Source organism: Coptis chinensis, chromosome 2, assembly GCF_015680905.1.
Source record: "Coptis chinensis isolate HL-2020 chromosome 2, ASM1568090v1, whole genome shotgun sequence".
NCBI classification, from domain to species: Eukaryota; Viridiplantae; Streptophyta; class Magnoliopsida; order Ranunculales; family Ranunculaceae; genus Coptis; species Coptis chinensis.
This window is the reverse complement of record NC_141457.1, coordinates 15330374-15344674: the sequence shown is the minus strand read 5'-3', so window position 1 is coordinate 15344674 and position 14301 is coordinate 15330374. Positions and strand designations below refer to the sequence as shown.

General features: G+C 40.4%; 1 protein-coding gene and 1 long non-coding RNA gene across 2 annotated transcripts; one reads left to right on the top strand and one right to left on the bottom strand.

Moving 5' to 3' along the window:
- The first annotated feature begins 2098 nt into the window (after positions 1-2098).
- Positions 2099-2782, top strand: LOC147515071 (uncharacterized). The gene has a single exon (XM_086592787.1). The coding sequence runs from the start codon at positions 2099-2101 to the stop codon at positions 2780-2782; it is 684 nt and encodes a 227-aa protein (XP_086448913.1).
- Positions 2783-4325: 1543 nt separating this feature from the next.
- On the bottom strand, positions 4326-4885 carry LOC147515070 (uncharacterized). Its single transcript, XR_015213357.1, has 2 exons — positions 4653-4885; positions 4326-4546 (listed from the first exon to the last, which is right to left on the bottom strand). It is a non-coding gene; the product is annotated as an uncharacterized LOC147515070 (long non-coding RNA).
- Positions 4886-14301: the final 9416 nt, after the last annotated feature.

Sequence of the window (14301 nt, the reverse complement as noted above, 5' to 3'; positions counted from 1 at the left end):
GCCGTTTTTTTTTACACTTAGCTCTCAAGGTTTTACTCAAGCAAAAATAGATCCAAAATTTGGTTCTAAGGTTGTGAGAGAGAGAGAGAGGCCAAGAGAGAAAGAAGAGGTTGGAAGATCGTTGCCCACACAACGTCCACTCTGTGTATAGAAATACAACAGAAGATCAAGAGGTTGTTGATTTCATAAACCTTGGATTCTCAGAGATATCAAGAAGCTAATCTAAAAGGTATGTTTTCTAACCAAACCGTGACACCCCTTATTCCGCTGCGCGTGGGTGTTTCGCGGTTCGTAGTAAATCATTCGGCGAAACCATAACGGTTCCTACAGTTTGACCTTTGACTTGGCTAGGATTAGGTCTATTAGGATAGGTCTAGGGCTATTAGCGTGCTTGGCTTTAGGCTAAGACTTTTGATATATACGTGTGTACGTGTACTAACTATTATGTGAAATTTCATTCTTAGTATATTTCTTTTATGATATACAACGTTATGACACTTAGACATCGATATAATTAATAACGCGTAAACAATAATACACGAATCAAGACACTATTTTTTTCTCTGAACGGATATATATGCAATAAAGTTCAATAATGTTCTCAATAAATTTATCACACCCTTTTAGAACTCTCCACACCTTAAGTTTTGGAAATGATATTTTATGACTGGTGATGTCATGTGATAGGTGGGCATTTATTGAATGTGCCATAAATGGCCCGTTAGCGTTATAAATGGGTATTCATTGAATGTGTCATGATTGACCCGTTAGTGATATGATAGGTATTCCTTGAATGTGACGGGAATGACCTAAGGTATTCATTGAATATGTCATGAATGACTTGAGTTTTTATGCCCAAAGAGGCTGTGAAATATGTGTATGAAAGCCCAGAGATGACTATGATATCGTGGTATTCGGTGGGAGCGAGGCACACATGAATGTGTGATTTGGCAAATGTGTGGAGTGCAAATCGTGGAGTAGGAACTAAAGGGTGGGTGTATAGAAAGTAATCGATTAATTAATAAGAGAAATTGATTTGATTATGCGGGTGTGCTTGGACTTGCATTTGAATACTTATATGATATATACATATGTTTATTTAGAATTTCTAATGTCCGTTTGTAGGAGGGTAAGACTTAATAATATTTTGTGCAAGGACGCTGTCCTACCCTTATACAGAAGTGGATATCGGTAAAATTTAATTCAATTACTAAATTATTAAAATGAGTTATTATAATGAGTTAATAGAATGGAAGTCTTGATTAGGAAGAAACTATATATGCCGGTTGAAATGACGGAACTACCTGTCTTCCAAGCTGAGAATGGTTAAGTTATGGGTACATATAAAGTGGTTGTTTGGATAATTAAAGTCTGGAAATGTTATTATGTTGTTAGTCTACTTATACCAGCAAATTCCATTTTGCTGACCCATGTTTGCTTTGTTTTGGCAATGTGGGTGTGTTCTTGGGAACATAGGTGGAAGGCAATGGAACCACAGCGTGTGATTTGGATTCTTGCCTGGAGCAATCCATTAGTTCTTTTATTAGGTCCGATTCTTTTTGGAAGGATGTAATAATGTAGTTTACACTTTCTGTATGACATGAGAATATGGTAGTGAGGACTTTTATTCTTAGAATTTGTTTGATATTGTTTTTGGGACGGTAGATAGACTATTAATAAAGTGATGGCGGATAAATATTGGGATTATTTATTTAAATTTGATTATTTTATGATATGGTTTTTAAGGTGTTTGTATGTGTTGTATCCGCCCCGTCATAGCCTAGGTTTTAGACAATTGAACATAGTGATGTTTGAGATATTTATATTTCAAATATTCACTTTGTAATTGTTTAGAAATTTGGACTGTGTCATTTTAGTATCGGAGCTTAGGATAGCTTAGATTTAGAAAGTCTAAGTGATCTTCGGATGTGGAATATGGGTTATAGTGTTGAGTGTTTTGGAAATATGTGAATATTAATGGGAGTTTTGTTTGAAACTGTAGATCATGGTTGAGATATGAAATAACAATACTACTGGACCTACAGTGAACACTCTAGTACAGATGATAGGGGGACAGTTGAATCAGTTGTTGTAGGATATGCATAATAACCAGCCTATTCAGGGAGATCCTTTTGCTAAGCACAATAAGGAGTTTGGTACTCTTGGTGGGCAGCAGTTTACTGGTGTTGGGAACACGATCGCAGCGGAGTCTTGTATTCAAAGTTGTGAAAATGTATTTGAGCATATGCAACTTACTGAGGTACAGAAGCAGGAGTTGGCTGCTCACCAACTTGATGACGCTGCTAGGTTTTGGTGGCGAGCTCTCACCCCTAGTCTGGACACTAGAACTTTGACTTGGGAGGGCTTCAAGACGAGATTTGAGAGCAAGTTTATTCCTGAAGAAATAAAAGAGCAGTTAGCTCAACAGTTCTCTGAGTTGACTCAAGATGGGAAGTCTGTGACTCGGTATGTGACCAAGTTTAATGAGTTATCGAGGTTTGCTCCCCATCTTGTGGATACTGATAAGAGGAAAAACCAAAAGTTCATACATGGACTAGAGAGTTACTTGGCTAGCAAGTTAATTCCTTTTGACGGGGACACTTTTGATCGTGTGTTGGATTTGGTGTTGAGATATGAGGAGCATATTGCATCCCTCAGAGAGTCGAGGGGGAAGAGGAAGTTTGGTGAGATACCAGTTGTTAGCCTTGGCATTTTGAGAACAGGCAGTCGAATAGGTTTAGGCCTTATGATATTACTCAGTAATAAAAGTAAAAAAAAATAATTTCTACTCTAAGGAATAAGAAACTATTGGATTCTACAATTAGATCAAAGTTCTACTCTCGTTTATTATGCAATATGATGGAGTAAAGATTTTGTTCCACTCCTAGTTGTTTAGACGTGACAGTTTACTAGTTTTAACAATTATATTTATATCATGAGAGCAATGGATTGTAATTTTACTAATTTGATAAAAATAACTAATTACGAAGATTTAATGGTCTAGTTTATACTAAGGCAATTTACTACGAAGATTTAAACTAATGGAAAAAAGGGATTAGGGGGAATTTGATTCCACCTAAATAAATTCCTAATATGCTAGTGTAGATTATTGCAACCTTAACCAATAAAGATTAAGTATTTGATCCCTAACTATTCCTGTCATCTCTAATCAACTAATAATTAACATGAGAGGAAGTTTAACCCATTCTCATGGTGAATAAACTAACCTCTAGATTGAAACTCTTAAATAAACAATAAATCTAACTAACGCAATCAAGTCTTCATCAAAGCTTCATCAAACCCCTTTAATGGAGGTTTAGCTTGACCTGGAAATACACCTTTTGATTGGGCTTTCTCATGGGTTAACTGTTGTATGGAATAATTAATGGATTGTAAAATCTGTTGGTTAGCTTGCATGTAAGCTTCGAAACGATCCGGTTGTGAAGGTGTAGTGGCCACAAGTGGTGTGACTGGAACTATCTCATGTTGATTATTAACGGGTGGGTTGTGATAGTTATTATTAATCGGTACGATACCTCTATTGTTATTATTATAATTATTATAATTCCCTTGTCCTTGTCCTTGTCTTGGTGAAGCTTACTTGGTTGTAATTGTTTGCTTGCCTAACATTTTGGTTATTAAACCCTGGAGGTGTAACTCGGTGATTATTTCGCCAACCGAAATTGGGGTTTTGTCTCCAAGGTGCGTTAGGTTCGCTATTTATGGAGCAAACATTACCCGGCTGTGCGGATGGTTGTTCATAGACGAGAGGATAATAGGAGTCGGTATGCTCAAGGCTGTAACAGAAATTATAAGGAAGAGAGTTGATATTCACACTACAAAAAGAACTACTTGACCCGACTGACTATGGCTATAGCGAAAGGTATTACCCGACAGACCAAAACTGCCGCAAGACCGTCAGAAAATGCCCGGTCGGCATAGGCTTCCGACGGTTAAAATCAGTCAGAATAGGCCTTCGGCATTGATGATCTTTGCCGACAGACATTCCTACAGTTTTGGACCGTCGAATATTCCTGCTGTCTTTTACCGTCGGGTATACCTGTGATAGTTTATGTCCGTTGGAAATTAGGTTTAGACTGTTGGATATTCCTACTGTCTATGACCGTTGGGTATACCTGCGACAGTTTATGTCCGTCGGAAATTTTTTTTTTTTTTTTTTTTTTAAATATATATATATATTGGGATTTTAATAAAAGATCCCAATATCACATTCTTTTTCAGGCCAACATCACAACTATTACAAAAGAGCTACACTTAGTACAAACAAAAATGAAGTAAGCCAAAATAACAAAATATAATTCATAAGAACATACGGGTGTCTTTGATTTATTCTCGGAAATGCTTAACACCTAAACACTAACCAGACTGAAATGTATCATGATGGTGTCTGTTCTACCATATTCATCCTTAATATCTCATACCAAAAATCACTAGAAGCAAAAACCCCAATTACAATCTACATTATCAATTTTTCATTTTGTTACTAAAACAATGAGGGAAACCTTATCCTCAAGCATCAGCAAACCTGAAAATAAAGCATCTCGTTAGCAGCTTGAAAGCAAGATGATACGAAAGTCAATGATGGTTCAAGTGACAAGGTAAGTACTAAGTAGTAATATGAGAAAAGTAACCTGGAATATTTCCAGGCAGTCAAGTTTCTCCAGACGCAAGCATCTCTCATCCTCCTCCAAGCGATCTTGAACTTTACACCACTGGCTATTTGCCTGCAAATGAAAGGTCAATTACAATACATGAATAACTAAAGATTGTAGATAGGTTCTATGAAAGACCACTCTACTCCAAGAGCCCAAGCTGATAGAGAAAAGCACAACCATGCCTACCAACCTAAGTCTTCAACCCGACCTACCACTTTGCTACATAAGCTCAAGATGATTAAGAAAGGCACAACAATGCATAACAAAGGTACACGCCTAACATAGAGTGAGCACATGCTCCGCAATGAGAGCACATGCAGTTCACACAATTTCAACTATAGTATAGTCCGTATAACCAAAAACCTTTGTTTTTTCTACACGTACCTTAATGAAGTCACAGGACTGTAGAAACTGCTTGTATTCCCTAATATTCCTTTTATGCTCCTCATGGGCCTTTGCCTTCTCCTACATCAGAATTCCACAATGGAAACAGTAAACAGTAATGTTTTTAATAAGAAAACACCGAGAAAATAACCGCCACGACCATAAGGATTAAAATAGATCTAACCAACAAGGATAATTCTATCAGAACCTTTTGACTATGTACATAAAACCACTGAACTGTTATGCTTCTCTTTTTTAAAATACTCATCATGTTGCTAGCTTGCAATTACACATTACACTGTACAAGTGTAAATATAACTATTGAAAAGCTTTTATACACAATACTTATTGTGCCCATTTCAAGTTGAAAGTTTGATTTTCTCTTGTAAGAATTTTTTAGTGATAGGTACAAGTGAGCAACAAATTCAAGCAGCAAACGAATGCAACTATTATATAGGAGATAAAACAATAAATTATTTAGCTATAAGCAGCTGAAAAGGAATTGGATTGTGATGATGATATATAAAGATCATTGGTGTCTAACAAATAATAACTACAGTAAAATTTTACCTTTTTCTTAAGTTCTGCCAAATAGCTTTCAAAAAGATCCTCGCGATCTCTAACTCGCTCAACAACAGATTCAACATTAGCAGTCAGATTCCATTCATATTCAACATTAGCAGATTCCAAGAGTGCTTTAAACGCATCTTTTGCCTCCTGAAGGGACAAGGTAGATACTACATTACACGCCATGGCATTTGTATCTATTAACAGAACAAAAAGGGATAATACCTTTGAGTAAATCTTCCTATCTAGGAGGTTATTCTAGGTGCATTCAGCACCTCCTAAAAGCACCGATCCACAACCAAACAACAATAACATCTTAAAATCAGGAAGGTTTCCAGGAGGTGTTGCCAAGGTAATAGACCTAACCAATAAACGAGGCAATTTAATTCAAATCCAGAGAAAGGCCGAGTCACGTCGGATGAGTTCGTTGATTATTTAAGTTATATGGAGAAAGCTTTCAATCATAAAAACCTTCATGACCACAAACAAGTCAAGCTTCATGCTACGCAGTTGAAAGACTATGAACTTGTGTGGTACGATGAGTTGAACTCAGGGAGCACTTAGGAACCCTGCGAAGAGTCGGTGGCCAACTTTCCCAAGCTAATTCATCTAAGAGCAACATAGCGGGGTGCTAGCCAAAGAGAACTAACCAAAAGCTGAAGCTTTGACTAACCCAACAACAAAACCAAGCTTTAATTCATTTCCTGAAACAAAATAACAGTAACCAATTGAAACAAATTATAAAGCAACCTAAAATCTAAAGGAAATCTCAATAAAAAAAAATACCCAACCTGAAATTTTGATTCTTTCTCTAACAGTAATTTGAGCTTTAAATCAACCTATAAAATTACTTAAGAGAATCAACATCTAAAGTAAAACCAAAGAGAACAAAAAATTAATTAAGCTTGAATATATAAGAGAACCAACTTTGAAAATCAAAGCTTTTTTATAGAGACGGTGAGAAAGAGATCTTTCGAATACTACCGATGGATGTGATTCATTGAGCGGTGGTTGAAGGAAAGGTCAATACTGCCGATGGATGTGACTAAACAGGTTTTATCTTTTTGTTTGATGCAACCTAAACAGTTAGCTTTAGGGTCTTTTTTGGTTATTTTTTTAATTTTCCAAAAAAAATAGGTGGGAAGCGAAATTAGTTTGTTGCTTGGTATTTAGAAGAGATATGCCGACTGTTAACAACTCTTGTAGAACCGTCGGGTACCCAGGGAGATTACCCGACAAATGGTCAGATTATACCCGACTGACAAAATGTGTTGTTAACGTCCTACCGACGGAATCCGTCGGGTATTCTTTATGGTGTTGCTCGGGTAAACTCATTTTTTTGATAGTGTCATGACAGGAGTTGGCTTATGTTGAATAGAAATGGCTTCTACCTTTTTTGTGAGAGATTCGATTAGAGTTCTAAGCTCGGGATTAGATTTAACCTCAAACATACTAGCAACCTTAACTGTAGAAGAAGAATTAGCGGAGCGGGGGATGTCATTACCCGACCCAGTTATTATTACGCTTAGATTGATCTTCTAAAAACCTACAAGCCTCTGAGGCTCTTTTACTAAAGAAACTACCCCTAGTCATTATATCAAGAACCTCTTTATGGTGATGTAAAAGCCCTTTGAAAAAGGCATGAACAAGCGTGTCTTTCGCAAGGTTATGATGTGGACACTCGATAAGAAGATCAGTGAAACAATTCTAGGCCTCTGAAAAAGATTCATGAGGATTCTGGCGGAAGAAATGAATCTTTTGAAGCATTTCATTTGTCTTCAGTGGTGGGTAAAACTATTCCATGAACAATTGAACAATTTTGGGCCATGAGTCCACAGAATTAGGCGTTTGGGAAGTTAACCAAGACATCGCCTTATCGGCTACGGTGAAAAGAAACACCCTCAGTTTAATTTGCTCAGAACCTATGTAGTGAGGATTTCTCGTCACTAAATAGATGACACGTGTATGGGAAAAAACCTAAGACTATAAATGTCCAAAATGAGACGAGGACCATCAGATAAGTTCTGTGAATAAGTGATCTCATGCTTAGCACGAGTGTTTAGTGGACATGTGTCAGGCACATGACTAACCGCCTTCAAACATAACAGTTACCCCAGTTGTTAGGAACTGATATAGACAATTCCTGAACATAAGGAAACTGAAGATGGCGATTTTTGATGATAAGGAAGGAATCGTGATGACATATCTTAGAAGTTACCTTTTAGATATAATCTTCTCATACACGATGGGACATTATGATCAACAAGGAAACTTACCTTTCATAAGATATGGTCTAGATTCAAACTTCTTTTTTTTTTTTTTTTTTTGCATGCAAGTAGGGATATTTTATTACTTATAAAAAAGAATGTTACATCGAGTGAGAAGGAGTACAGCTACAGAGAGACTAAGTTAATGCATCCAGCCTAGCTAAACCGGTAATAAGGCCTATATGGGCTTTCAATGGCCTTGATGTAACTCGGTCTGGTCGAGCTCCAAAGATACTCGCCCTGGATCAAAGAAGATCCTCTCTTTGCAACAGCATCGGCGCCAAAGTTGGCCTCACGGAAGGTATGGGACAGGCGCCAGTGCACAAGCTTTTGTGTTGCTCTAACCCAATGAGCTTTAAGAGACCATGGCATGTTGCCTCCACTGAACGCCTTAATCACTGCGGTTGAATCGCTCTCAATCCATAAGTGTAACCATCCCTTGCCAATTGCTACTTCCGCTGCTAAGACAATTGCAAAACACTCCGCGTCAAAATTAGTAGTGACCCCCAGACCGTAGGCTTTAACACCCAGTACTTGGGCCTCATGATTCCGAAAAACAATGCCTGCGCCACCAATCCCTGGATTCTCGATGGAGGAGCCATCTGTGTTCACTTTCATAGTACCCGATTCTGGAGGAATCCGACTTACCTCTTGTATGCGGCTAGGATGTAGTCTCCCTTTAATTTTGAAGGCATGCAGCACAGCTAAGTCATCTGGAGTGTTGAACATGTAACCTGCAACTACCTTACCCGAGGCCGAAACTCCCTTTATGACTTCATTTTTTATGTGCGACTTGCTTAGCTTCCTGTCTTCGAAGAATATGCGATTCCTCGTCTTCCAAATCTGAGACATCAGGTGGGCAGCTGCAGAATTCCATAACTCTTTCCTGATTGGGCTAAGAGTTCGAGGGGCAACAAGGATACCTTGAAGACTTATGGTTGGCTTTACCTTGTGGACTCCAAATAGCCAAGCCCATAACTCCTTAGCGATAGGGCAATCCCATAGGATATGGCTGGCTGTCTCCTCCTCTTGTTTGCAAAGATGACATCTCGATACCATGTGAATTCCTTTCTTACTGACCCTATCATCAGTAGGGATAGCCTTGTGAATAAGCTTCCAAACAGTACTTGTGGTCTTAGGGTGCAAGTATTTATTCCAGACCATACGATGCCACCCCACAGCTTGTTCCTTGCTCCTGACGGCCTCGAATGCCTCTTTTACAGTGAATCTGCCATCTTTTGTAGGTTTCCAGATTCTAACATGTTCATTGTCTCCCGTAGATGGCGGTAACAAATTAAGATCAATACCGCCTCTTGCAAAGACTTGCTTCACTTGACCAGGGATAGACCAATCGCCCACAAAAATGATGTCGGATACCTTAGCTTTGAGGTGCTTCCAGCTGATGCCTTGAACCTGATCTACAAGAGAAATTCCAGCTCAATCCTCCTGCCACAGCCTAATTCCCTGTCCCTGACCCACAATCCACCCCAGATGCGGAGACATCTCTCTAAGGGCCCATCTAATACCAGGCCATATTGAGGAACTTTTGAAATAAGAAAGCCAATCTCCTGAAACCATGGTGAATTTAGCCTGCATATACAAGCTCCATTCACTTTTCCAAGTGAGAAAAATCCAAGCAAGTTTCATGAGTAGGGCTAGATTCAGCTCGCGAAGTTTCCTGAGCCCTAGCCCTCCTCCCTTGAGAGGTTTGCAAACCTTTTCCCATTTAAGAGTAATACCTTTCCTAACCGTGGGATCCCCTAACCAAACAAAATTCCGTATAGCTGCTTCACAGTCTTTGATACACTTTGAGGGCCATTTGTATACGGACATGTTATACACTAGAAGACTATTGAGAATTGATTGGGCCACAACCACCCTGCCCTGAAAAGAAAACATTCTTCCGACCCAACCACTTGCTCTTCTCTTCATTTTATCCACCAAAAGTTGTATACTAGCTCGAGTTATTCTACCTTTAAAAAGTGGAGTGCCCAGGTATTTTTCAGGGAGAGAAACTTTAGAGATATCAAAAAGTTCTATAACTTTAGCTTTCTTGTCCCTATTCATAGCACCAAGGAACAACTTGCTTTTAGACTGGTTGAAATATTGGTCGGCGGACTGCTCATAGCTGTTAAGCAAGTGTTTAAGAAGCCTAAGGCCCCGTATGCCTCCATTAGCGAATATGAAAACATCATCCGCGAACAAAATGTGAGTGGGGCTAGGGCACTTGCCCGCTGTTGCCATATGCTTTATCTTGCCAGAGTGAAATAACCCATTCAATGCTCTACTGAGGACATCTTCCGCTATATCAAAGAGGATGGGGGATAGGGGATCCCCCTGCCTGAGACCTCTACCAGTCTCAAAGAAACCACATGGACCACCATTGATAATAACAGAGATATTAGCACTTTTGAGAAGAGTGGAAATCCAGGAGCACTATTGGTTGTAGAAGCCAAACCTTCTAAGTACTTCTAGTAGGAACTCCCAACTAATAGAGTCAAAATCTTGAGTAATGTCAAGCTTGATGCTGACGTTGCCACCTCTAGTCTTCTTGTCAAATTCATTCACCATTTCTGAGGCAAGAGCAATGCCCACTGTGCCTGTTCTACCTTGAATAAAAGCCAGCTATTATCCGCTAATGATCTTACTCATAATGGATTTAATCCGCAAGGAAAGAATCTTAGTAATAATCTTGAATAAGAAATTACTAGGGCAGATAGGTCGGAAATGATTAACTTCAACAGCATTTGTAACTTTCGGCACTAGGACGAGAAAACTAGATTCAAACTTCCATAAGAAAAGGAATCCTAATAGGAAGGCAGAGTCCAAAGATGGAAGGGAACTCACAAGCGGTGAGGACAGCCCTAACCCTAGGACTCTCGTCGCCCTTCCTATATAAACCATAGGGATTCGCTCTTAGGAACTACATAAAATAGGGTTTGATTCTCCAATAGAACAAAGGAGATGCGTAGGCAGCCGTTAGATGGTTCAACCCTGAACTCACCATCATCTCATCCCTTTTCTATTCAGCAAAAGATTCCAGATCACAAGGCACAGAGGAAGATCAGGGGATACTCGAAATTTCCCTTACATCTTTTGGCGCCATCTGTGGGGACGAAAGCAGGTAAATATTTGTTTCAAATGATTAATTTATTCTAAAAACTCTTACTATTGTGATGGCAGGAGCAAAGAAAACAAAGGGTGACGCTACCATGCACAGCGTCGCCATCAGAGAAGAAGTGCACGAGATGCATGAAGGGGGTGAGAATGTCGGTCGCCAAGATGCGAATGATCCCCCCCAAGGACCTATGACCAGCACCGATAGACCAATTATTCCGGGAGCAGGTCCTAGGAATAACGTTCAGGAGGAACGTCAAAATGGCGAGAATGTTGTCCTCACCAACCCAGAGTCTGTTTAGGCGAGTTAGGCGGTGCAGGCTCTGGAATTGCAAAATAGCAACTTTAAGCGAGAATTATAGCTGCTAATGCACTTATATCAGTCTGACACAGGGAATGAGACACTCATCGATCTCGTTGATGACGACCCTCCGGAAGGTGGTCGTGCTAAGAACCCAGGGCATGGGGACCCAGTTCGGTGCGAGCTATCTGAGTTAGAATAGAGCAACTCAGATGAAGACTCAGGAACAGCCTCAAAGCCAGAGTCCACTGACCAGGATTGTGATGTCGACCCTCGACACCGAAAAAGAACTCAGAATAGGAAACTTTCTTCCAAAGAAAGTGCATGGGAAACTGAGAAGAATGACCTGATCCGTCAGATGCATCAGATGATAGGCAAGGGGAGAAAAATGCAAGACTCCCTTATTCAATCCGCCATAATAGGGACAGGCAGATCTCCTTTTGTGTCATGGGTGATGAGGAAACCATATCCCCATGGGTATAGACAACCGAAGTTCAATGTCTTTAGTGGCAACTCAGATCCGGTGGATCACGTGTTCAGGTATCGAGCCACTATGGGACAATATGAGAGATATGACCATGTTATGTGCCAGGAGTTCAAAGCCTCCCTGTCTGGATCTACACTCTAGTGGTATCACAAATTACCTGAGCGTCAGATGAAGTCCTCAGAAGAACTATTTAAGATCTTCATAGATAGGTACTCATGCAACAAGCATCATCCAAAACGGATTGATGCACTATTCAACATCAAGAAAAAGGAGGGAGAGGCATTGAGATCCTACATGCAACGGATCATGGAAATTTCAATCCAAATAGAGTCTTGTGATGAACAGACTGCTATAATAGCTTTCAAACAAGGGTTGGATGAAAACAATGCTTTATTCGGATCTCTCTCCAGGAAACCACCGTGCAATTTAGAGGAACTCCTTGACAGGTTTGAAACTCATGCGGGGTGGGAAGAAGATGTCCTGAACAGACATCAAGAAGCGAAGAAGACTAGTTGGACAGTTCCTAGGCTTCCCCGAGAAGGGAATGGAAGATCTTCCCCTCAAAAGTCAAAGAGAGACCGTAATCGTAATCGCCAAAGGGCCGAATCTTTATCAAAGGGACAAATGCCCAGAGGGCAATACCAAAATATAGCCAGTAGTGCAGATGGAAAACCATAGAAGAAGCCATGTGTGGAAGGAACTGAAGAAGCTCTTCCCTCGATTGACAAAAACTTTTCCCCTCTAAACAAAATGCCAGATGAGGTTCTGGACTCGATAAAAAATCAGAGCTACCTTAAATGGCCAGCTCCGCTAAAGCCAGGCTCCCTAGGTACCAGAGACCAAAAGACCTACTGCAAATTCCATAAGAGTAAGGATCACAGCACCAGAGCCTGCAAGACCCTGAAAAATGAACTACAGGATCTGATTGAAAGGGGGTATCTAAAGCAGTTTGTGGCACATGAACAGGCGAACGCAGTACAACCTGAGGAGATCAGCACATCAGTTCAGAATCCCCTAGGTACTAGACCGCTCAATGGCCAACTCTAGATAAATATGATTTCCAGAAAAGCAAGTAAATGGAATAGACAGATCACTGAAAAGGGTGCGCGATATCAAATGCGGATCGCCAAGCAGATGAGGATCATGAACAGTGAGCTGAGTACAGTAGCTCAGGTTAATGCGGTACCCTACAAATATCTTCTCATCCTTTTCACTGAGGCTGATTGTTGTAGCATCCAGAGGCCCCATGAGGATGCGCTTGTTTTGACACTTCCTTTTGGTGATTATGATTTACATCGCATATTAGTTGATCCAGGCAGCTCAGCAGATGTGCTATACTACGCCGTATTCAAAAAGCTGCAAATTCGTGACTCTAAAATGGTCGCCACTAACTCCAACCTATATGGATTCAGTAGGGACAAAGCTCTGAGATTTGTGGAGATCCAACTACCCGTAGCTACTTGTCTGATAACTCTAATCATAAACTTTGTTGTAGTAAAAGCTAACACACCCAATCATATGATCTTGGGTAGGGTCTGGCTGCACAGACTCCGAGCTGTTCCTAGCACCTATCACTAATGTCTGAAGTTCCCGCATAATGAGATAATTGAGACAATCAGAAGGGATCAGGTGGCTGCCAAAGCATGCTACATGCTGGTGACAAAGCAGTCTTAACTCCCTTTTGAACCAATGGAGGTTGGGCGACCCGCCAAATAGCAATTGAAGTTGGATCTACCTCTCCCAAACCTGGTCCCATGAGAGAGGGAGGATCGCCCCTCACTGGAGCCATTAGAGGAAGTGGAAATTGTAGGTGGTAGCTTGCCAAAAACACCTTTCATCGGCACCTTGTTGAGGTATGAAGAGTGCCAAGCTCTGATACAGTTCCTTTGAGAGCACAGAGATGTGTTTGTTTGGTCATTTGAAGAAATGCCAGGAATTGACCCCCACGTGGCATGCCACCAGCTCAATGTCCACAGTGATGCAGTAATAGTCAAGCAGAAACCAAGAAGGATAGGTGCTGATAGATCCAAAGCGGTAAAAGCTGAAGTTGAAAAACTAAAGGCAGCTAATTTTGTCAGGGAAATCAATTTCCCCACCTGGATTTCTAATATTGTCCCAGTAAGAAAGAAGAATGGATCATGGAGAATCTGTATTGACTTCATGGATATGAACCATGCATGTCCGAAAGGCACCTACCCTCTGCCACAAATTGACAAGTTGGTGGATGCGACGGCTGGACATGAACTGTTATCCTTCATAGATGGGTCATCAGGCTATAACCAGATCCCCTTACAAGAGGAGGACCATAACCATGCCAGTTTCACAACCGAGGATGGCCTGTACTGCTATCAGGTCATGCTATTCGAATTGAAAAATGCAGGAGCCACATACCAGCGTTTGGTAAACAAGATGTTCAAAAGATTAATAGGTAACATTATGGAGGTGTATGTGGACGATCTCCTGATCAAGAGTCTAAAACGGGGAGATCATCTCTCCCACTTG

What these genes read in the sequence shown, in the direction of transcription:
- LOC147515071 (XM_086592787.1), top strand. Translation starts at nt 2,099, where the DNA reads ATGCATAATAACCAGCCTATTCAGGGAGATCCTTTTGCTAAGCACAAT.